At 34.4% G+C, this 23,828-nt stretch overlaps 4 protein-coding genes across 4 annotated transcripts; 2 read left to right on the plus strand and 2 right to left on the minus strand.

Annotated features, from left to right (window-relative positions):
* Positions 1-542: 542 nt before the first annotated feature.
* LOC148199922 (uncharacterized) lies at positions 543-2,029 on the minus strand. The gene has a single exon (XM_088114456.1). It carries the CDS (start codon positions 1,636-1,638, stop codon positions 727-729), a length of 912 nt encoding a protein of 303 aa, XP_087970582.1. The 5' UTR covers positions 1,639-2,029; the 3' UTR covers positions 543-726.
* A 685-nt stretch (positions 2,030-2,714) lies between these two features.
* LOC124829241 (uncharacterized) lies at positions 2,715-6,020 on the plus strand. Its single transcript, XM_047302709.2, has 9 exons — positions 2,715-2,869; positions 2,993-3,049; positions 3,539-3,636; positions 3,831-3,900; positions 4,166-4,214; positions 4,601-4,689; positions 4,776-4,823; positions 5,396-5,455; positions 5,688-6,020. Exons 1-9 carry the CDS (start codon positions 2,810-2,812, stop codon positions 5,808-5,810), a joined length of 654 nt encoding a protein of 217 aa, XP_047158665.1. The 5' UTR covers positions 2,715-2,809; the 3' UTR covers positions 5,811-6,020.
* Positions 6,021-6,489: 469 nt separating this feature from the next.
* Positions 6,490-13,376, minus strand: LOC124829240 (polyprotein of EF-Ts, chloroplastic). The gene is made up of 6 exons (XM_088111891.1): positions 13,220-13,376; positions 9,947-11,827; positions 9,671-9,760; positions 9,162-9,401; positions 8,000-8,723; positions 6,490-7,420 (listed from the first exon to the last, which is right to left on the minus strand). The coding sequence occupies exons 2-6, from the start codon at positions 11,775-11,777 to the stop codon at positions 6,787-6,789; spliced, it is 3,519 nt and encodes a 1,172-aa protein (XP_087968017.1). The 5' UTR covers positions 11,778-11,827; positions 13,220-13,376; the 3' UTR covers positions 6,490-6,786.
* A 5,594-nt stretch (positions 13,377-18,970) lies between these two features.
* Positions 18,971-19,891, plus strand: LOC148199923 (uncharacterized). The gene has a single exon (XM_088112797.1). The coding sequence runs from the start codon at positions 18,971-18,973 to the stop codon at positions 19,889-19,891; it is 921 nt and encodes a 306-aa protein (XP_087968923.1).
* The last annotated feature ends 3,937 nt before the right edge of the window (positions 19,892-23,828 follow it).

A 23,828-nucleotide genomic window follows, 5' to 3' on the forward strand; every position in this document is an offset into this window, starting at 1 on the left:
ATAATTAGCAGATAAGAAAAATCATCCTCTCGTTGTAAAACAGTACTAACACTTGATGAATGTTTCTAACTCGGTTAACAAAGTAGACGACAACGATGACAAAATCGTCAAATTAGGACTACTTGTATTTTCTAAGAATAGAATTCTACACATGTTGCTCTTTTTTAATTTTTTTTCGATTCTCTAACTTAGTGGTTTCTTTTAGCTATTAATATGATTGTTTGATTTCCCTTAACAGATTAAAAAATTAAAATGGAGGTTTACGACCAATTTCCTAATGACTCAGAATATTACTTTCTGAAAAATATATCAAATATTTAGTTGTAAAAATGAGAAGATAATAATAAAACAAAAACTATTCTCAAGTTGTAAAAAAAGTGAAAGAAGGAATTTTTCTCATTCTCATGGTAGTGACTCTTTTATAAATATATATTTCTTGGAAAAATAATTAATAAAAAAATCAATAATTAAATGCTTGTTAAAAAATACAAAAGAAAACAAATGGATTCACTTGTGTGATAAAGATAATCACATAAGAAAAATAGACACTAACACCAAAACTTATTATTGAGGAAGAAGAGAACATAATTCAAGCACTAGTAGTTTACAATTGGATTCTGCATAATATCCAACCATAGACAAATTCTTGTCAACTAACAAAACGAAAACACAAATCTTCTCCCAAGATTGTCTTGTCTTGTCTTGTATTGAGTTGAATAACTGTTATCATCTTCTTTTGAAAACCATGACATTGTTTTCATAGATATTACCATTACCATTTCCCTTGAACCTTCCACCATTTGAGACCCCTCTTGCATTTCTCCCGGTGGCAGGGGGTAGTCGCATGGAAACACTGTCACTGTCTTCACTGTCAGACTGCCAAAACATTTTACCCTTCCGTTTATGATCGCAATGAGGACACATGGTAGGCTTCCAAATCCCAGTTCTGTTGACTTCATCAAACATGTAAAGTAATGAAGAGACAGGATGCTGCTCAAGGCCCTCCCCTGTTATCTGAATTTTTCCATTTGATGCTCGAAACTTTGCCACCACGGAAAGGCCAATATCTGTTCCAGTAGATCTGTAAAAGCTTGTTCCGCTACTTTTAACAATGTAGTGCGCCACGGTCACCACCTCAACCTCTTGCTCCTTTTTGTTTCTCTTTGACACCACAGCAAGAAGACCCCATCTGCCTCCACTCCCATACAATTCAACTGTTGTATTCATAACTCCCCCGCATGCATCAAAACTAGTGTTTCTCTTTGTCCATAAGATGGAGTCTGTCTTAGTACTCCACCTGGGAGGATGTATCCTAATATAATTGGAATCAGTGATTACTATATCAATCGTCACATTAGTTGTCCCAGATAAGGAGTCCGAGAGGCTATATTGTACCCACTCCAAATTGCCCACTTCAGAATCATCATATTCATACGTTACTAATTGTACATAACACCTTTTCTCATCTACTGTGTATGTCACATTCCATGACTCATTGCCAGCCACGATTATCTCATCCTCTGGCCACTGCACATTTGTCGACAAGTAGATGGAAGTGGATGGTCCCAGCTGTAGATGGCAAGGAAATGGAACACTTCCAATATAATTATCGACAACAACACCAAGACTGTTTCCCATCTTCTTATTATATAAAAAATAGATACGCCGCACAGCAACACCACCACAACTCCACCCCAGGATTGGAATGGATTTGTATGTAGTTCAAGGGTTGAAGCTCGAATTGATATAGAGAAATAAGGTGTGCAAATATAGGAGGATGTAGGGCATATGTATATGCAGTTACTAAAAGAAGTAATAATGGGTGAATAAGCTAGGTTAGGTTTTCTCTGGTTTGCCTGGTGACGATGTTCACATGCCAAAATTCTATATATAGATGTACACGGTACAGTATAATCTTCTGCACTTGGTAGCGTTATTCTTCTTCCGCTTATTAATTTAATCATTGTAGCATCTAATTAGTGCATAACTTTTTACTGTAATATATATTTTCCATTCATCAACCTGTTTGATTCTTCCTCCTTCCACTGATTCAATTCCTTTATATGAATGAGTGTGGATCACAATTATAATTACCAGGAATGAAAAAAAAAAAAAAAAAATATATATATATATATATATATATATATATATATATATAGGGACCCTTAATTTATTTTATTTGAATACTGAGAATATTTGTTATTGAAATTATTAGTGATATGGATTATAATTGTAAAGTTTAATTTAAAACCATTTTGTCACTGTAATATTTATGCCCAAAACAATAACTGTACAATTGCACATTTCAATTTTCCACATTTTATTGATTATTTAAATAAGTGTGTGGTTGTATGATAAGAACAAGACTTTAAAAATGTATTATTTAAAAAAATATATAAAATGACGTTATTGTGAAATATATATATATATATATATATATATATATATATATATATATATATATATATAATGACATTTTTTTCAACTTTTCATGATGGATCAATACATGCTACACCTTTAACAAATAAGTAAAATTTGTGAAAATTTAAAAGTAAAATATAAAAACCTTAAATATTAAATTTATAAAATAATAATAATTGAGTAATGAAAAAGGTAATTACTTGTGTTAATATTTAACAGAGAAAAGAAAAAGAAGAAAATAGTAAGCCCAATTTGTTTTTTGCAGTATGATTGGGCCGGGCCTTAACAGAGACAGTGAAACTGTGGAAGCAGAGAATGAAGGGAAAGAAGGAATGATAAAAAATTTAGGCAGAAGAAAAAATGGCAGTGAAAGTTTGAATCGGAAAAGATGAAGCTGAAGCAGTTGGAAGGCCTTCTTGGTGGTCTCCAGCAGTTTCCTCAACCCAAGGTAAATCTTTCTCCTTTCTCTCAAACTTTCCTCCATCTCTATTCCTTTTCTGAATTATGATTATCACATTAACATTGGTCACTCACTTCTTCCTTGTTTGGGGTTGTGGCTTGTGGCATGCAGGTGGAGCTTGAACAGTATCCAACGGGACCCCATATTGCTTCCCGAATGCTTTTCACTGTGTTCTCTCATTCCCTTTATTCACAATCCTTTTTTATTTCACTCTCCCTTCTATCTTTACTCATCAAATGTGCTAAAGTTGGATTCTTTTGCCTTATATCATGTTCATCTTGCTTTGGTCGTTAATGAGTTTTTCTTTAGAGTTTGTCTGTTTGTCGAATTTGGCCAGCTTAGTATATGCAGTGCAACCTGTGTTGGTCACAATTGCTTGTGTGATGATGTGATTGGGAACATTTTGTTATGATTCTTGTTGGTGACAATTTTGATTGGCTTTTGGGTTTTAAGACCGTCTTTGGGGCATTTGCTTGCAGTTCTGTGGTATGGATCAGGGAAACATGGGGAGGGTATTTTAAGAAATCAATTCAATTGTGTGCAAGTGTGTGTGTGTGGATTTGCAAGATATGTAGGGAATAGTTTTTGGCTTGTGAAATAGTTATAGTAATTTCCACTTTGTTAAAGTTGTGTTCCTTTTCTGTTCATGAGAATCAGGCAGAGAATTCTTTTGGGGATGTGAGCAACAAAGTAGTGGCTGACTTTGGATGCGGCTGTGGTACGTTAGGTGTTGCAGCTGCCCTTTTGAGTGCAGAGTGAGTTGCATCTTTCCCTGCCTACTTTATGTTTCTCATTCCCTTACTTTTTGTTACCTAACCTGAATCAGAGTGGAGATTAGAAACACAGTATGGCTATTATAAAATTTTGAATTTCGTGATTTTTAAATCAAATGAGATGCTTTTGTATTACTGTATCTAATATTCTCTTGACTTTTCTTAGCATTGATCAGACATGTTCTCAGCATTGACATTGATCCAGAATCTCTTGAAATAGCTTCTGTTAATGCAGAGGAACTTGAGGTAATATCTTTCTGCCGATTTTTATTGTAAATGAGTGCATAGATTAATAGGTTTCGATTTTCAATTGCGGAGTCTGTTATTTGAGAAAAGGAATAGTAATTTTCTGTTTGTTTTGAATATTTACATAAAACTGGAATAAGAGGATATGAATAGTATTCTTTAGATGCAAAGAATAAATTGTTTTTATCAAATTCAATGATTATGTTAAAGTTGACTACTGATGACTGATGCACAACATTCCTTTGTTATTCTATTAAAACTGCAGCTTGACATCGATTTTATTCGGTCTAATGTCTTGGATTTGGGATGGAGAGGTAGCTTTCCACGTCATCTCTCTCTTAGAATACAATAACATTGTACAATTTTGCTTCTTGAGGAAATATTGTTAATGGGTACATGCAACGTAACTTTTATCTTTGAAGTTTGTAATTATTATTGGGCTTTTGGAGCAACACCAGTCTGAATGAAAGCTTGGTGCTTGGTGCTTGGTGCAATTTACTGATCTCCCCACCTTTCCGCAACAATTTCTTTTTTCTCTCCAAGATGCTTATAATTATGGCTCTAGAAACTATAATTCAGAGTTTAATTGATTAAACTGTGTTTCTGGATTGAATCCTTAGTTCCTAATGTAACATGCATATTTTACATGTTGCTGAATTTTTTCCTCCTACAAACTCATGGTTATCTTGGTATTCTCTAGGTTCAATTGTTGATACAGTTATAATGAATCCTCCATTTGGTACTCGTAAAAAAGGTGCAGATTTGGATTTTCTCTCTGTTGCTTTGAAGGTAAGCAAAAACATCAAAGCTTGGTAATAAACGCAGGACTGATGAAAATTCTAATATTACCTATGTACCATATATTGCTTTGTCAGGTTGCTTCTCAAGCTGTTTATTCCTTGCATAAGACTTCAACAAGAGATGTAAGTCGTCGTCAACTTAAATTCTAATTATTAACTTATTATCTCCTGTGCCATACATTAGTTTATTTTGTTCCCACAAGGTATATGAAGCCATAAGTTACAGACCATCCTATTCTACTACTTAAACCTTTGCACTTGATTCACTAGTGTGGTATCATTCTATCAAGCTTATTCTAAGTTCTAGTTATAGTTTTTGAATCTAGCTTGCATTTTGAGTTGAGGCACAGCATGAACCAATTATATGGTTTTAGACTAAAACGGTTAGAGGGTTCAGGTTGCGGGTTTAATATGAAATTTTAGCATTTTCATATGTTGATTTATCGTTAAGTACATATACTTATTTAAATATAATTCCTATCAAAGCATTGTAGAACCATTTCTGCAGTATTAGAAGTGTTATTCCCCTACAAAATACAATCACCACCAATGTCTTTATCACTGATTGCTTTTCTTCTGTGTTTAATGCATGAGCATGCGTTCGCAATCTATAATTCTGCGTAGCATTTGAACAGTATTATATGATTTTCTTCTCATATATGACAGTACGGTAATTCAGTTTTATCTGATTGCAGCATGTGAAACGAACAGCATTAAGGGATTTCAATGCTAGCAGTGCTGAAGTTATATGTGAGGTGAGTGAAATTTTCTTCATATCTGATGTTTTTTAGTCTTGCAATTAAAGGTAATTTGTTCCAGCATAAACTCATGTTTTTTCTTGCATGAAAAATTTATAATCCCCTTCCTATTGATTTCATCGTAAGGAACAATAACTCCAGTTTTCTTATGCCAGTTATTTGTATAGTAACCAATGTACAATTTACCAGACTCTTACGGTTGAACTTTTTTTTTCTCTTGCTTTGGCAGCTTCGGTTTGATGTACCAAAAATGTACAAATTTCATAAGAAGAAGGAAGTAGATATTGCTGTGGACCTCTGGCGGTTTATTCCAGCAAGTCATCAAAGAAGTACTTCACGCAGACAAGGATAGTGTGTATTGGAATGTATGATAAGATTGCAAGAAAAAGGAAAATTTTGGGTACCTATAGAAAGAAACCTTCTCTATGTGACAAGCACTTGCACGTAAAATTGGTCGATGGCACTTCTTTAGTTGTGTATCTATAAATTCAATGATCGAGAAGTTACAGTGCTCCTTCTATTTCATATGGATTATCAATTTAGCGTTGAACTTTTCTCGTAAGTACTATTGTTTTGGAGTATTTACTTTTAATCTGAAAAAAAGAAAACTTAAGTCAATCGATATAAAATGGAGTAATCCATAATGAAACACTGTTTAATTTAGTTTAGTGAGAAAAAAAGTATCTGCATTTCAAGAGTAATGGTGAAAATATATAAATTTATTTATTGAAAAAGAAGGGTGAGGAAATGATCTGAGTTTTATTCTATGGTTGAAAATTAAGCATGTAAGAAATTCAATTATCTACTAATTGTTAATCTTATTATTTACGAGATGAATTTGCAATAAATAGAAGAACATGACACAAATTGAACTCCACTTTGGACATGGCATGAGAACTATTTGACTTCTCAGAGCAACAAAAGCCTGTCGTTGAAGAGATGGTAAAAGCAAAGTTGGTTTTGCATCGATTAGTTCAACTTATACCATGTAGTTTCAAATCGATTGTTTATGGGAAGTAACGAGTCAAGAATTGATGAATTCAGTAATTCAAAACTTACAAAACTTGTAACTCAAAAATGCATCCACTAATATTTTTCAGCATACAAACTGTAGAGAATTAACACAAAATTTAGTCCTCGTGTATCCTCAATGTAGATACAGATTTAGAAAATAAGTCCCTGCCGATTGCACATTTGGTTATTAAGATGAAGAATAAGTTGCTGTTTCCAACATTGGTCCCTTCCTGTCCCATAATCTTCCATATGCTTCTATAACATGCATGTGGATTCCCCAGTACTATTCATGCTTGATGGAACTTCTGCTAAAGTTATGCTGCTACTGCTGTTTCTTTTTCAGTGGTTTCTCCAAGGGTAAACCGAACAAATCGCCGCACTTTGATGTTTTCTCCTAGTGCAGCCACAGTTTGCTTCACCAAGTCTTTCACTAAAACACTGTCATCCTTGATAAAAGGCTGCTCTAAAAGTGCAAGCTCCCCGAGCCTCTTAGAGACCCTTCCCTCAACAATTTTTTCTCTGATGTTCTCTGGTTTTGAAAGAAGGTCCTCTCTCTGTCTTTCAAGTTCCTTTTCTTTGTTCACAATAGTCTCCGGAACATCTTCAATGGATACAAACTGCACCTGTGGGCTGGCCACCACTTGCATTGCAAGATCATCAACCAATTCCTTGAATTTCTCACCTCTACCTACAAAATCAGTTTCGCAGTTCACCTCAATTAGAACGCCAATGCGTGAATCGTGAATGTATGAACCAATTCTGCCTTCTGCTGCTAGCCGGCTCGATTTCTTGTCGGCAGAGGAAAGACCCTTTTTTCTCAGGTATTCTTGGGCCTTTTCAAGATCCCCTCCAGTTTCAGCTAGAGCTTTCTTGCAGTCCATCATCCCTGCTCCAGTTTCTTCCCTCAATTGCTTAACCAATGAGGCTGAGACTGCTACTGTTGGTTTCCTGCAGCAGAATGTTGAACAATTTAAGATTAGCAAAGGAAGTAACTTCGAAACCTAGATTACTTTCACCTGTTTCAAAATAAACCAAAGATAATATTTGTGTATAAGCAAGTGAGTGTGGGGAGGTTGGGGTAAGCATGTGCTGGAAAATGTAAGATCAAACATATATCGATACAGTATGCAATCTTATGCCGCATTACTAATTTTTGAAATGAGATAGTTTGAATTATTATATATACAAAGAGAGTGAAATGAATAAATGCTATCCAAAGATTATATCTGTGTATACACACCATGTTGCGAGTAGGTTGGGGTAAATATGTGCTAGAAAATGTAAGATCAAACATATAGATACAATATGTAGTCTTGCACTACTTTACTACCCATTGCTTCCACCGTTGAGGATATAACTGAGTAATTTCAAAATTTAATGCCATCACCAACATAATGTCTCATATGGCATGATTATGCCAATTATAGCATCTGTCTCGGAATTTTAATAAAGAACATTCCAGTAACTAATCACCTATGTTTCACAACTTAATCACTCTAATAAAAAAGAATTCATAGAAATGCTTACGTTGGCTCTGTCTCCTTGGCTTCTGCAACAGCAGGTTGCTCGTCTGCTGGTGTAGGTGCTGGTGTAGGTGCTGGTTTTGCTGCAGTTTGTGCAGCTACTTCAGCAGCAAAATCCTGACTTTTCTTCTCTAAACCCTCCCCAAGGTTGAATCGCACAAACCTCTTAACTTTAATATTTTCTCCAATAGTAGCAATAGTTTGCTTGACCAAGTCCTTTACTGCTACCTTATCATTCTTAATGTAGGGCTGCTCAAGCAATGCCAACTCCTCTAGTCTTTTATTTATCCTCCCTTCGACAATCTTTGATCTTATTTGCTCTGGTTTTGACAAAAGATCTTCTTTCTGCATTTCTATCTCTTTTTCTTTCTTAACGATTTCCTCAGGAACGTCTTCAGTAACAAGATACTCTACTTGAGGGCATGCAGCCACTTGCATGGCTATATCATCAACAAGATCTTTAAAAATTTCACCTCGGGAGACAAAATCTGTCTCACAGTTTACTTCTACCAAAACACCTATCCTGTTGTCATGGATGTAAGAACCTATCCTTCCTTTAGCAGTTACCCTGCTTGCTTTCTTTTCTGCACTCGATAAGCCTTTTTTCCTTAGGTACTCTTGTGCTTTAATAATATCTCCACCAGTCTCTGACAGAGCTTTTTTGCAGTCCATCATTCCAGCTCCTGTTTCTTCCCGAAGTTGCTTCACGAGTGCTGGAGATATAGTTGCTGCAATACCAAAAAAAGGGGGAAAGACTAATATTAGAAATCCTATGCTAGAATGCAAAGAAGAAGTCAAAAGTTGGAAATCAAAGAAATAATGATGAACGTAAGTGTTGTTTGTAACAACTGTCATAATTTGATTCCCCAAAGGCAATGCCATTGATCCACCTGGAAATGCAGCCCTGCATTGGTTAGTCCAACTCACAGTTGGACCTAGTGCCAATGTAGCAAACTTATTATATATAAATACTATAAAAGGATTGAAAATGAGAACCATAGAGATTATGTAGTGTGCAGTTAAACTACATACATACAGAAACTATGCACCCCAGATGTTTAAATAAAAACTAAAATACATGTATAAATTGATGCCTTGCTAACATACTTCAGTTTGACGTAAAAAACATGAAATGAAATAGGATGAAAATCAGATGAAATTTAAACCTTTACTTGAGCCTTCCCCTGAAGTAGCGACAGCTTGTCCATCAGAATTAGATAAACTGATATTTTTCTCAGATACAACCGCAATCTCTTTCTCTGCAACTTCTGAGGTAAACAAATTTTCATTCTCTATGACAGGAGTCTGCTTGGTCAATTCTTCTTCAGGGTTATCAGTGGAAGTTTTTACTACTTCAGTGGCAGAACTTTCTGGAGAAGGAACTTGATCATTTTCTTCTGTTTCATCTGTTGACACAGATTAACAGTTCAAGAGCACTCCTTTCATAACACTAGACTGAACAAGGAAAAGAAATCTGTTTGCAAGATAAGGAAATTATAATCTGGCCTATTGTTTCAGTTACATAAAACTAGTTGATTGGGATCTCAGTGGAAATGAAATGGATGCAATACCATGCAATATGTGAACATCAATTTTGGGAAACTCAATACGATTCTCATTCGTTAGCCAAAACAAACCAGGCATATAGGAATTATAAAAAAATTGAAGCATAAACCTTTACTCAAGCTTCCCTCAGGAGACAACTCGCCACTCAAACTAGTGTCACCATCATTGATCTCAGGAACTGCTCCAACGTCATCAGTTGCTGGTAATGCAAAGGAAACATTATTTGATAAATTAATAGGAAAGCTCTGGTACATGCATCTAATTGCACAAAATATGTTTGCTTTTAGACTTGCAATCTGTATTTCTGTATGTAAGAATAAACTAGAAAGACAAATCGATAGATAATTTATATAGCAGAGAAAGTGGGAGATGGATTAAACAGAACCTGAAGTTTCTTGCAGGGCTGGGGCACTCGATGCAATATCTGATTCAGTAATAGTACCATTTTCATCAGGGCTAGGTCCAACTGCATCAGTATCAGTTAGTACTGCAGCTGCAAATTCTTCCACTGCATTAAGAGTTTGTGATTGTTTCTCATCTTCTGTGACAATTTCATCAACTCCACTTTCTACTACATCAGTATCAGTTAGTACTGCAGCTGCAAATTCTTCCACTGCATCAGGAACTTGTGATTGTTTCTCATCTTCTGTGACAATTACGTCAACTCCACTTTCTATTACGTTCTCGGTAGCTGTTTCAACAGGTGAGTCAGTTTTCAAATCGTTTGTTGTGACCTCTGTCTGAATAGCTTCCTCAATTGTTGGATTTACAGTAGGTGTATCCTCTTCAGGAATCAAACTTCCAGAAACTGCCTCTTCTTCCTTCTCCAAGGGAGTATCTACACCTGTTGTTGGGCTAGAAACATTGCTAACTTGGTTGCTTTCATCATCCACAATAGCTGTTGCGGAGCCAATCGTTGAACTGGTTTCGATAGCAGAAATATCACCTTCAGCATTTTGTTTGACTACAGGGGGAACATCGTCTGTCAACTTGCTGCTTACTGGTTCACCCTGTACGTCAGGAACAGTTTCCCCTTGCTTGACAGTTTCCTTAATTTCTTCCAAAGTTGTTCCAGGTAATGGCTTTTGAACTTCACTCTGAGGTTTCTCCCTCTCATCCAAAAAAGAAGAAATATCCTTGTTCTTACGAAAAGCCAACACAAAAGGGTTTGTTGCAGTATGGACAACTCCTTGGTTAAATGTTGTACTCGAATCTGTAGCATCTTCCTCCGTCTTCATAGTCAATGTTACTTGTCCTCTATTGATACGCAAAACACGTACATTAACTTCTTGACCAACCTCCAACCTAGTGTTTCCCATAACATTATCAAATCCATCATCAGGTTCCTCGGATATTGGTAGAAATCCTTCCTCCCCTTCAGGAAGAGATATAAAAGCACCACTCCGAGCCAGATTCTTCACTGAACCAACCAGTAGCTGCCCTATGACAAGTTTTGTGCTTTTCATCACATTATCTTTCCTTGAACTGGGTTTTGAATTGCTCCTCTTCCCGGATCCAGCTTTCTCGGTCTTGGCAGGTGCATCTTTTCGTTGATTACCAGTGTCAGCATTTTCACGCATAGAGAGAGAAATGCGCCGAGTTTCATTATTCACTTCAACCAGTTTCACCTTAACTTCTTGGCCTACAGAAACAACACTTGCAATGTCTTTAACATAGTTATCACTCAACATTGAAATATGAACAAGGCCATCTGTGAAGGCACCAAAATCAACAAAGGCACCAAATGGCTGGATAGATTTTACTTTCCCAGTAAAACTTGCCCCAGGAATCAAATCCTCATTCTTTACCGGAGGCATCTCACTTTTCCTTGCAGGTCTTGAACGCTTGGCTTTAGCTGTATCAGGGTTGGCATCAGACTTAGAAGATGAATCTTCACTTATTCCAATTTCATTTGAAGAAATTTCACCAGAATCTTCATCTGCAACAGGTGGACCTGGTTCCTCCACTGCTACATCTGTTTCTGTGGCAGATATGGAGGTTCTGGACTTCTTATGAAAAGAGCCGATGCTTTTGTTTTGAGGAAACGTTCTGCTGGCAACAAATGAAGGTAAAAGAAATCTCCAAGATGATGATCCAGGTTTTACAGTGCCCCGTGACAAGTTGAGTCTTGTTATAGTGTTATTCTTCCTTGTTGAATAGGTGAATCCAGGAATAATTGAAACATTACCAATAGAGCATGGTATTACAGGATTCATGTTGGCTTGAATTTTAAAACTTGAGTTATATATATTCAGAATCAGTTCATCTGTCACATTGAGAAAACATATGAAGGATATGAACATCAGTAAGAACTGAGGTAACAAGTTTTTACCTATGTGGCCCCTATATAACGATATAAATTTATGGCACTGTTGGGAAAAAAATGCGTTAATCAGCATAATTTTATAAATACACAAATTACATTACATAACCTGCTACATATATCAGTACCAATGTTCATAAAAACATCAAGCATAATCACATCTTTTACAAATCATGAATAAATTCTTGACTACAATGCAGTTAAAAAGACTCCATGATAACTACCCACTTGAATTTTACTGCAACAAAGACAATCAATGAATCAAGTCCACATGACAAATGCTTGGAGATCTGGTATTTCGGGATTTCCATTTAGGGTAGAGGGGTAATTAACCTCACAAATGCAGTTTTTAATGATATAAGAGTCTGTTTGGTTTGAGAAAATATTTTGAGTTCATTTCCCATTTTCATTAATAATTATAAAAAAAATGTCCTGTTTTAAGTTTATTTCCTATTTCCAAAAAATATGTACAATCAATGAAACAACAACAACAAAATCTCACCCTTTTCCATACAGTTTGCTAACATGAAACTCAGTGGGAAAAAAAAGTAGCATTTTTGTAGTATTAGTGAAAAGAATAACAGAAAACAGAAATTAAAATTGTTTTCTTCAATCAAAGAGAACCTACTTTTTTCTTAAAATTGCATGTCCGACACCCCTACAATATGATTGGGTTACTTTCATCTATTTGCTTTATTCATACATGAGGTTTAGAAGTTTACAAAGCTCCACTTTCAACTATTTGACCTTGTTCAAAATCCAAAAAACTGAGTTGCTGAATTTCAATATCTGGCTTTTCCATTACAACTCTAGCATGTTCAGTTATCTCCTTAGTGTCATCGATTTTAATGACAGAATAACAAAAACACAAACTACCAGCCAGTGAAAATTGGCATTTCTATATCAGTGTAGCAAGCAACATTGCATGTTACCACATACCATTACTTGTTAAAACCACTACAAGTAAAGGCAACTTGAAAACCACACCCCACAAATGTAAATCAGGCCTCCAAATTAAACCAATGAAACAAGTTTTCTTAAGTTCATTTCATGAAATACCACACTACACAAGCATATAATCGGCAAGGTCATGAAACCCCACCAATCCTTTTCCACAATTAGCTTAGTGAAGTAACCTGCGAAGGAATATATTCTTGTTCAATTTCAAAGTAGAGAGTGGAAAAGGAATGTTCTGAGTACACTTTGCAACAGTTATAAGCATGTTCGAAGCTCAATTAAGAAATTTTAACATAGTACTGCAAAATTCAAGCAACGATAAGAAGTGGCACGGTGAAAACACGAACGACCCATCATAGTGTGAAGCAGAATATGTACCTCGGAAGCTTCAAAAGGCCAAAAAAAATCACAGAAAATTTGGGACAAAAAAAAAGAGAGTGAAAAACGAAGTCTTTGTGGTGAAACACGAAATGGGTATGGATGATGATAGATAGAGGGTGGAAGTGGAAGGAGGGAAATGAATGGCGAGGCTTTAAATCCTTATCTTGAGCCAACGTTGTTGTTTCTTGTCTTTGGTTCCAAATAAACGCTGAAGCTGATCGGCTTCAGCTTCAGCCGAATTAGCTACGCTGATCATTGAGCCGTATGATTGGGCTTCAGAGCCCAAATTGGTAAAGTCCGCGAAAATTAGGCCTATAGTTGGGCTTAGCCACTTTGGACTTTAGAATAACTATACTCCGCATTTTGTCAACCAAAAAAAAGATTCACAATTCGATTATTCATTTATGTAATGAAATCTAACTATAGTATTGTATTAATCTTTTTTGTTTAATTGAAAAAATGAATTTGAATAATCAGTTATGTGTTTAAATGTTGTATTTATCTTTCTTCGTATAACCTCATATAGTTAAATATGAATATGCGGTGTTATATTTTCTCTCATAAATCATGATACTATTTATGTCGAGTTATATACAATTTTTATATGAGATTAAATATTAATGAATGATGAAATTTAAATAAAATTATATGTTTAATAAACACATACTTTAACCCATGATTCAGATAATATATTAAGATATATGGATTTTAAATCTAATAGAATCTTACAAAATTATTTATAAACTAAGATTTGTATTTATATATATTCTAAATTAATATTATTTTTAATTGATATGAATCTTCTTACCTATACATATTATATTATATTTAATGTTGAATTAAACATTCTATTAAGAACACGTTTTTGTGTGTCTGCATTAGGTATTAGTAAGAGTTTATCCATAATAAACTACTTGTCCTCAATTATTTTCTCTTAATTAAAAAAAATGACACATTGAAAGTACAACATTTAATACTTGTTAAAAGAAAACTATAATTTCATACAAATTGTATTCGTTTTATATTTGAACCCTCAACAAATGAATTATCTACCAATAAAAATATGAAAAAAAAAAACTCAATATATTATTTACTCGAAAAGCATAATTGCACATAGCAAAAGAATAGTAAAAATATGTCTCACGACACGTGTACAAAATAATTTATTATGCTACACGCACACCTAATAGACACGATAATATTTAATTTGTCATATGATTGTAAGTTCAAATGTGAAAAGAATACTATATAATAGAAAGAAATAATAGATGATTAGTCATGATGTGAACCCAACAGCTACAACAGTAAAAAAGAAAAAAAAAATAGAATATGATATCATGATAGAGATAAACTTTCTTAAAAGGAGACTATTAACTGAAAACCAACAAAGTTATTTATTTTTCAACCTTTAATTTTCTCCAATCATGACCAGATTAGCGTGCCAAATTAAAGACTAATCTTATTTATAATAGTAATTAGGTTAACATTGAGTCGTGAATTGGTGTACGGTGCATGCATATATTCGAAACGTGGGTAAGAGACAAAGGTTAATTACTTGGGTTTGATCAGACACACAATGTCCAAATACATTTGTCAATGTTTAACTGCTTGTGAATTTTATTCTCTACTTTTCACTCCTATCCTAGGATAATCATAATACCTACTACCTAGTCTTGTTTTGTATTAGGTTTCATATGTACTTGATTAAGAATATAATCACTTAAAACTCATGTGTATGATTTCAGTCTTTTGTTGAAAGTTTCATGAGTCGGCTAAAAATAAGGTCAATTTATAGTTTATAAGTAGGTGTAAATCTCACCTTACAAGCTGGTTTTGTAGGATTGAATCGGGCTTAAAATTCACTTCTAACACCTTATCCGGTTAAAGTCTATCCTAGTAATATTTGTTAATTAGAACTAATGCATTATAATAGAATAAATATAGCCTAAATCTAAAATACAAATAAGAAATAATAATAAATTAACTAAAAATAAAAGATAAATATAAAATAAAGATAATATATCTAACACTCTCTTAAATTAGTACATACAAATCTTATACATCAACCCAAAAAAAATTAATGTAATAAATTTTATAAATTATAGACTTTACTATAAAAAATTTAAACAATTTTAATACTATATTAAAGATCAATTTTAAATTTAATTTAATTTTACAGACTTATGAAATTTATATTTACTTGTATATTATAAATTTATATTACTATTTGTCGATAAAAAAAATAATTAAAGGTTGAAATCAAAATTAGTAAATGTGTGAAACTAACAAAAGTCGTTTTTTAATAACTAAAACCAAAGGTAGTTGTTTTTGGTGGAAAATATTGTACTAGATTGAAAATTGTATCACTTTTAGAATTATTTATATAAAAGATAATGACATTTTATATTTAATGATTAGTTTTGTTTTTCTTCTTATATCTCACTTAATTTTTTATTTTTATTCAGTATGAAACTTTCATACTTTCAACTTATAATAAGTGTGTAGAATTAACAAAAGTCATTTTTTTATTACCATCACTATTTCTCACATGGTTAATGTGTTGCATGTTAGTAATATAGGAATATTTCATAAATCTCGTGCATCGTTCCTATTACACAAACTATTGTGTGGCTGTCACGTGACCTAATATTTATGAATATACTTAGTCATTATACCATCAATTTAGAAAAATAAAAGTATAAGTATTTCAAAAATATAAAAATGTTGGAAATAATTTAAATGTAAGTTAAAGTTTTATATAGAATAAAAATAACACAATTAAACATCATAAAAGAAAACTCGTAAATTTATTATTTTTCAAATTTTGAATTAAAAATAATGATAATCTTTATATGTGGTAAGACTCGATCACATCTATATAATCTCTTTCCAACTAATTTCTTTATTAAATAAGAACATTCAAAAGAAGCTTTTAAAATTTAAAAAACAAAAGTAAAAATTTAGGGAATAATTTATAAATTAACGCTCTAAATAGCATTTAGTGAAATACATTTTCGTAGGTTAAACTTAAATTTATCTAAAATATAGATTCTGAACATATCATTTATCATCGAAAAAAACATATTGAAAAGTAAAATTTCCAATTCAGTTATTAATTAAAAATTTAATCAATTCGTTATATATATATATATATATATATATATATATATATATATATATATATATATATATATATATATATATATATATATATATATATATAATGTTTCTTCCCTATTCATGAATCAAGGACAGGAACAAAGGGTTTTCTTTACTTAAAGCTCTTTGATCATTTAAACTTTCAGAAAAGGGAAAATTATTCCACATTTCTCATAGAATCTCATTCTTCCCATCATAAAATATTCCAAAAAAATAATCAACAGAATCATAACCCCTTTTTCAAAATCTTCATTAGATTAAAAAAATACTTATATATTCCTCAATGTTACGTCAACCGTTTCATTTAACACCAACACATCATCAATTATATGTTAATTGGGAAGAAACACATTTTAAGAATTTGATATTAGCTTTCATAACCCCTTTTTAAGTTTCATAAAGATATTGTATAGTTTTATTATATATATATGTAGATTCGTTCAATAAGATTTATTAAATTTTTATTATTATGCAACAATTTAAATCTATTTCTATTTAGACCATATCTATATATTATAACTAATATTAACAATTTAGTATTATAGTTATTATTTAGGATGATGTAACATTATGTTATTCTTAACTATATTGTCATTTAAGTATTATTCTAATAAGAGTATATTTACTATCCATTTTGATTTTATAAATATAGTTAGGTTTAATACGTATTTTGGTCCCTCTTTTCGTAGGGTCTGTTCAAATTGGTTCTACTTTTTTTCAAAAGTTCACTAAGATCCCACTTTTCGCAAAAACGATGCACGTTAGTCCTTTTTGGTTACGGCGTTAAAAAGACTAACGGCACAGCTGCCCAGCTGGCACAAAACTGATGAGCTGTACATTTTTTGTTGAGGTGACACTGTGAATTGGTGATTCAATCCAGTTACAAAATCGAACCTTCAAACCTGCTTTTTTTTTAATTTCTAAAAAAGGGGAAGAAGCCTAACTGTGTATCCATTCTCCTCTTCCAATTTCTATCCAACCAAACAGGTCGTATGAGAAAGACATGCATCCTGATACTTGTTCCATATCTTTCAAAAGCATTTTTCATGGAGTTTCAGCTTCACCCAAAGCTCAACTTTCTTTTATGCTTATTCATCCTTACCCTTTCATTTGCCAACGCTCAAGCTACTACCTTTGGATACTGCGGTACTTCCTCTCTCTCTTTTATTCTCTTTCAAATTGTACCCCTCAATTCTGATTTTTTTCGCCCTTCACATTGATCCCCCATATTAAAATTTTACACTTTATTTTTGGGGATTAAATTGTAGTCGGACCCAATTTGTTGATAACTTCTGTTTCTGTCTTCGATTCCATTGAAAATTTATGCAGCTGATGTGAACTATGTCGTGAAGGTGTCTAGAGTTGAAATCACACCAGACCCTGTTGTTCGTGCTAGGCCTGTAACCAACAAACCCTAACTTTTAATTTGGGAAAAACAACCATGAATCCTCTGTTTTCAAGATGAATCACCAATTCACAGTGCCACCTCAACGAAAAATGTACAGCTCATCAGTTTTGTGCCAGCTGGGCAGTTGTGCCGTTAGTCTTTTTAACGCCGTAACCAAAAAGGACTAACGTGCATCGTTTTTGCGAAAAGTGGGATCTTAGTGAACTTTTGAAAAAAAGTAGGACCAATTTGAACAGACCCTACGAAAAGAGGGACCAAAATACGTATTAAACCATATAGTTAGTATTTTAAAAAAATTATAAACTCTCTTACTAGCTTAAATGTGGAAAAGTTGTTTGTAAATGAGCATTCCTCTGCAAAAATATTATTCAAATTTGCAAGTATGGTCAAAATTACCGTTAAAATCTTATATTTATCTAAAATCTACATTCAAGATCTCGATAAAATCAATAAATACCATTGATATAGTTTTGAATATATAAAGATGGTAAATAGTAAAGATTGTGAAGGCACCAAAGTGATAAAAGTGATGCCCTTTATTAGAAAGTAAATCGTAAATCAGAAAGCTTAACTTCTTTAACTGTTATTTGACAGTAAGCACTTTGTATATATACTCTGTTTTCCTAATATGCAATACATCTCGTATTCACTATCTCTACATTGACTTTCTCTCTTCTTGTGCTCTCTCTCTCTCTCCCTTTTGCTACCACACACTCTATCAATCCCTATCAGTGGTATTCAGAGCTAGGTTTCCGAACCTAGGAGAAGCCATTCTTAGCAAGAAATTGTACTGTGAAGAAAGCGTTGCGTTTGAAGAATGGCGGGGATGATCCAAAATAATCTATCGATATTTGACAGAAAGAATTATGAAGATTAGGTTGTGAAGATGGATGTTATTCTGGGTTTTCCGGAGATTGATGAAATTGTTAAGAAAGGGTTCAAGGAACCAACGAAGAGCGACTCGAAAGAGGCCAAAGAAGGCTTACAAAGAAAACAAGAAGATGGATTGTAAAGCACGTATGATTCTGCATCAGTGTATCTCTCCATCAGTGTTCCAGAAAGTGTCCAAGGCAGTAACAGCCAAAGAAACATGGGAGATCTTGCAAGACGGATATGGAACTGCTGGAAACATAAAGAAGATCAAACTTAAGTCGCTATAGAGACAGTACGAACTGCTAAGAATGGGAGAACAAGAAACTATAGAGGGATATATCAGCAGAATTCAGGTGATTGTTAATGTTATGCGTGCATGTGACAAAATCGTAAAAGACAAGAAGATTGTCCATAAAATCTTGCGAACCTTGACGCCCCAATACGACCATATTGTCGTTGCCATTGAAGAGAGTAGAGATCTTGAGAAAATGAAGGTTGAAGAGCTGCAAAATTCACTTGAAGCTCACAAACAACGTTTGATGGAGAGAAAAGCTGCAGAACAAGATACTACACAAAACACTAATCAAGCATTGCAAGTCAAGACTTATAAGAATCGTGGGAATAACAGAGGTAGAGGTAGGTCTCGCGGTGGTCGTGGAGGCATAAATGGAGGTAGACACAATGGTGAACAAAACAAAGATGTTGAAAGCAACGAACAAGGCAGTTGTAGAGGTAGAGGAAAGCCCAAAGGCAGAGGCGGCAGAAAGAATCCTGATAAGAGGAATATACAGTGTTTTACGTGTATTAAATATGGTCATTACTCCTCGGAGTGCTGGCACAATGAGAATGTTAAGAAAGATCATAACGATGAAGTGAATCTTGCAAAAGAAGAACTGGAGTCTGAATCAGACCATGTCATCCTGATGACTATCGTCGTAGATAGAAGAAAAAATGATAAATGTGTTATGGCATACGGTGATTTCTTTCAAAACACAACCAGCGTAAAGAATGACAAATGGCCTAGGAATGCTACACAAGCAGAACAGGTGTCACTGACAGGAGAAATTGATCATGCAAGGGAGGACATGTCATGGTATCTTGACATAGAATGTTCTAATCATATGACAGGTAATAAAAGATGGATAATTGATCTAGACACCAGTGTCAAGAGCGTTGTTCGTTTCGTAGATGATAGTATAATTCGTGCAGAAGGCTTAGCAAGGTGTTGATCACACGAAAAGATGGCAAATCTGTATTCATGCACAATGTCCTCTATGTGCCCACTATGAAGAGTAATCTTCTGAGTCTTGGCCAACTCCTTGAAAAGGGATACACTATGAATTTATGTGAAAAAAATATTGAGGTTTATGACGAAAAACAGAGATTGATAATCAAGGCACCTCTTGCTCGGAATAGAACGTTCAAAGTTAACTTGAATGTTGTTGAAGTGTAATGTTTAGTTGCAGAAGGCGCGGATACAGAAGAATGGCTTTGGCACTATCGCTTTGGACATTTGAATTTCAAAAGTTTGTGTCAATTGAGAGATAAAAACCTCGTGAAGGGTATTCCTGAGTTTACTGCACCAAGCAAAGTGTGTGAAGGGTGCGCTGCTGGTAAACAGACTAGGTGTGCCTTCAAAAGACACGCACCCAAGCGAGCAATACAGGTGTTGAACGTCATTCATGCAGATGTCTGTGGACCGTTTGATGTGTTGTCCCTAGGAGGTAACAAATATTTTTCTTTTCATAGATGAGTTTTCTAGAAAGCTTTGGGTATATTTGCTAAAAGAAAAAAAAGAGACTTACACCTGCTTTGTTAAATTCTATTGCATGGCTGAGAGGCAATCGGGCAAACAAATCAAGATTCTTAGAACCGACGGTGAAGGCGAGTTTAATTCAGGAGATATGAGTGTATTCTGCGTTGATAGAGGAATTAAACATGAAGTCACTACACCTTATACCCCACAACACAACGGGTTGGCTGAAAGAAGAAATCGAATGATCTTGGACATGGTCAGATGTATGATCAAAGGAAAGGGGTTGCCTAACTTTCTATGGGGTGAAGCAGTCGCAACAACAACCTATCTTCTGAACAGATGTCCTACAAAAGCATTACCAAATTACACACCATAAGAGATGTGGTCGAAGAGAAAGCCTATTGTTCGACACTTGAAAGTATTTGGATCAGTCTACTATAGGCACAGACTAGCTGAAAGAAGAAAGAAACTTGATGATAGAAATGAAATCCTTGTTCTTGTAGGATATCATCCAACAAGTGCTTACAGGATGTTTGATCTAGATAAACAACAAGTCGTGATTGGCAGGGATGTCATTGTTGATGAAACAACTACCTACAAGTGGAAAGAAAATGAAGTTGTCCCAGCTCAAACACCTGATAATGTGATGACCATCTGGATGGAAGAGAACAAATTGGAAGAAAGCAGACCAGCAGCTATCAGTGTAGATGGTGACATAAGGCGATCACAAAGAATGTGTTTCCCATCTACAAGACTCACGAATCATGAATTGTTCTCTGATAATGATATTACTGACACTGGAGATATTGTACAGTATGCCCTTCTTGCAGGTGTTGAATCACTCACATGGGAGCAAGCCATTGAGATTAAGGAGTGGCTAGAAGCTATGCAAGAGGAGCTATCAGCAATAGAACGAAACAAAACATGGAAGCTTGTGGAGCTGCCAGAACACAAGAGAGCCATAGACGTGAAATGGGTGTTCAAAACCAAGTACAAACCAGACGGAACAGTGGCAAAACTGAAAGCTAGGTTGGTTGCTAAAGGGTTCTTGCAGAAACCTGGGATAGACTTCAATGATGTCTATGCTCATGTTGCTCGGATCGAAACTATTAGACTCGTTGTAGCCATTGCAAATGTTAAAGGCTGGATCATTCATCAGATGGACGTCAAATCGGCATTTCTTAATGGTCCTCTTGAGGAAGAAGTGTTCATGAATCAACCACCTGGATTCACATAAAATGGCAAGATTCGAAAGTCTACCAGCTAAACAAAGCCTTGTATGGTCTCCGTCAAGCACCGAGAGCATGGAACAGACATATCGACGCACTGCTTCAGGTACAACTTTCAAAAATGCACAGTTGAGTATGGAATTTACGTTCAGTCTGTTGAGCAGGTAGGTACACTTGTGGTAAGCTTGTATGTAACGATCTACTGATCACGGGGAACTCAACAAAAGAAATTGAACAATTCAAAACGAAAATGAAGAATGAACTCGAGATGATTGATCTCAGCAACTTAGGATACTTTCTTGGAATGGAGTTCGTGCATACTGAAGATGGAATGATCATGCATCAAAGGAAATACATCCTAGAAACTTTGGAGAGATTCAACTTGAAGAACTACAACAACACGTGTATTCCAGTTATGGCCAATATTAAGCTTTCGTATCGTCAGGAAGAAGCCAAGGTAGATGTCACTCTCTTTAAACAGATGGTTGGAACACTTCGCTACATCTGTAACAGTCGCCAGACATCAGCTTCGGAGTTGGTCTCATAAGCAGGTACATGCATGACCCAAGGCAGTCTCACTTGAACGCAACAAAGCACATCCTCCGATATCTGAAAGGAACAGCAGACTATGGATCATGCTTCACCAGAATCGACAACAATGCCAACAACGTTTTGGAAGCTTGGTGTGATGCGGATTGGAGCAGAGATCAAATGGATAGGAAAAGTACGTTTGGTTATCTCTTCAAACTGATGGGAACGTCTATATCGTGGTGCTCAAAAAAGGAAAGTGTAGTTACATTATCATCATGTGAAGTTGAATACATATCAGCTGCTGAAACTGCTTGTCAGAGTGCGTGGTTGGAGGCTGTTCTTCAAGACTTGAAGATTGAGAATCGCAAACCTACACGTCTCATGGTAGACAACAAGTCGACAATCAGTCTGTCGAAAAACCCAATCTCCCACGGAAGAAGCAAACACATTGACACCAAATTTCATTACATCAGAGAACGCGTCAATGAAGGAAAGCTTGAACTTGTGTACTGCAGGACGGATGAACAAATAACATATATTTTTACCAAGGCACTGCGTCAAAGTCGCTTTGAAACACTCAGAGATTTACTAGGAATTAAGTCTTTAGGAGATTTAGATTTAAAGGAGAGTATTAGAAAGTAAATCATAAATCAGAAAGTTTAACTTCTTTAACTGTCATTTAACAGTAAACACTTTGTATATATACTCTGTTTTCCTAATATACAATACATCTCGTATTCAGTATCTCTGCATTGATTTTCTCTCATCATGTGCTCTCTCTCTCCCTTTTGCTACCACACACTCTATCAATCCCTATCACCCTTACGTAATTCAACATTAAGGAAAATATTGGTAATAATATGAAATAAATTTAAGATTATTTTTTTTATGTATAGAAGGGAGGTTTTTCACTTTCCGTGAAAGACACGGGTATAGTATACAATTGAACGAGCCTGCCTAATAATTAAAGTAATTAAGTGAAGCATGTGTGGAAGTCTGAATAATAATTTGAAGATTGAGGGAAATGACATCATGGGTATGGTTGAGATTGCGTTAATAAATTAAGTGTAAGTACCAAATTGTTGTTTAAAATAAGGTTCGAGGTGATTCTTGTATTAAAAAAACGACCAAATTAATCTCAGAGAAGAAAATCTTTATGACACGTGAAAAGGACAGAGTATCTGTCATGTCATGCATGACCGAATGTGGCTGCTCCATCAGTCAATACTACGCACAACTAATCAATTCAACAATTTCTATTCACACTTTTCTAACAATAACAAAAAAAAATACATTCAAAATTGTATGTATGTACGTACATTTCTACGTAAAGAGATGGTGAAGGAATAGTAAAAGAACTTCAGAAAACTCAATGTTAAATGTAATAATAGTTAATATTTCCTCTCTCTGATGCATGCCATTTTTTTCTTAATAATGTTCGAAATATAAAAATCATCAAAACAGATTTTATACTTTTCGACAAAAAAATATAATTCTACACGAGATCATATAATCGAATCTCTACTAATACATTTTAAAAAACTAATTATGCATTAATTTTGTTGGAGTTTTACCACACTTCTAGTATAGAAAGATTTAGGGAATATATGTCTGGACATTTTCTTTAAGAACTATCACAAAGTACTATAA

This window comes from Vigna umbellata, chromosome 4, assembly GCF_029865625.1.
Source record: "Vigna umbellata cultivar VRB3 chromosome 4, Vumbellata_1.0, whole genome shotgun sequence".
Lineage (NCBI taxonomy): Eukaryota > Viridiplantae > Streptophyta > Magnoliopsida > Fabales > Fabaceae > Vigna > Vigna umbellata.

Coding starts and splice junctions, on each gene's coding strand:
- LOC148199923 (XM_088112797.1), top strand. CDS start 18,971: ATGGGAGAACAAGAAACTATAGAGGGATATATCAGCAGAATTCAGGTG.
- LOC124829240 (XM_088111891.1), bottom strand. CDS start 11,777: ATGAATCCTGTAATACCATGCTCTATTGGTAATGTTTCAATTATTCCT. Junction 9,761..9,946: donor AGCCCTGCAAGAAACTTCAG/GTTCTGTTTAAT, acceptor TTGCATTACCAG/CAACTGATGACGTTGGAGCA. Junction 8,724..9,161: donor AGGGGAAGGCTCAAGTAAAG/GTTTAAATTTCA, acceptor TTGGTATTGCAG/CAACTATATCTCCAGCACTC.
- LOC148199922 (XM_088114456.1), bottom strand. CDS start 1,638: ATGGGAAACAGTCTTGGTGTTGTTGTCGATAATTATATTGGAAGTGTT.
- LOC124829241 (XM_047302709.2), top strand. CDS start 2,810: ATGAAGCTGAAGCAGTTGGAAGGCCTTCTTGGTGGTCTCCAGCAGTTT. Junction 2,870..2,992: donor AGCAGTTTCCTCAACCCAAG/GTAAATCTTTCT, acceptor TGTGGCATGCAG/GTGGAGCTTGAACAGTATCC. Junction 4,824..5,395: donor ATAAGACTTCAACAAGAGAT/GTAAGTCGTCGT, acceptor ATCTGATTGCAG/CATGTGAAACGAACAGCATT.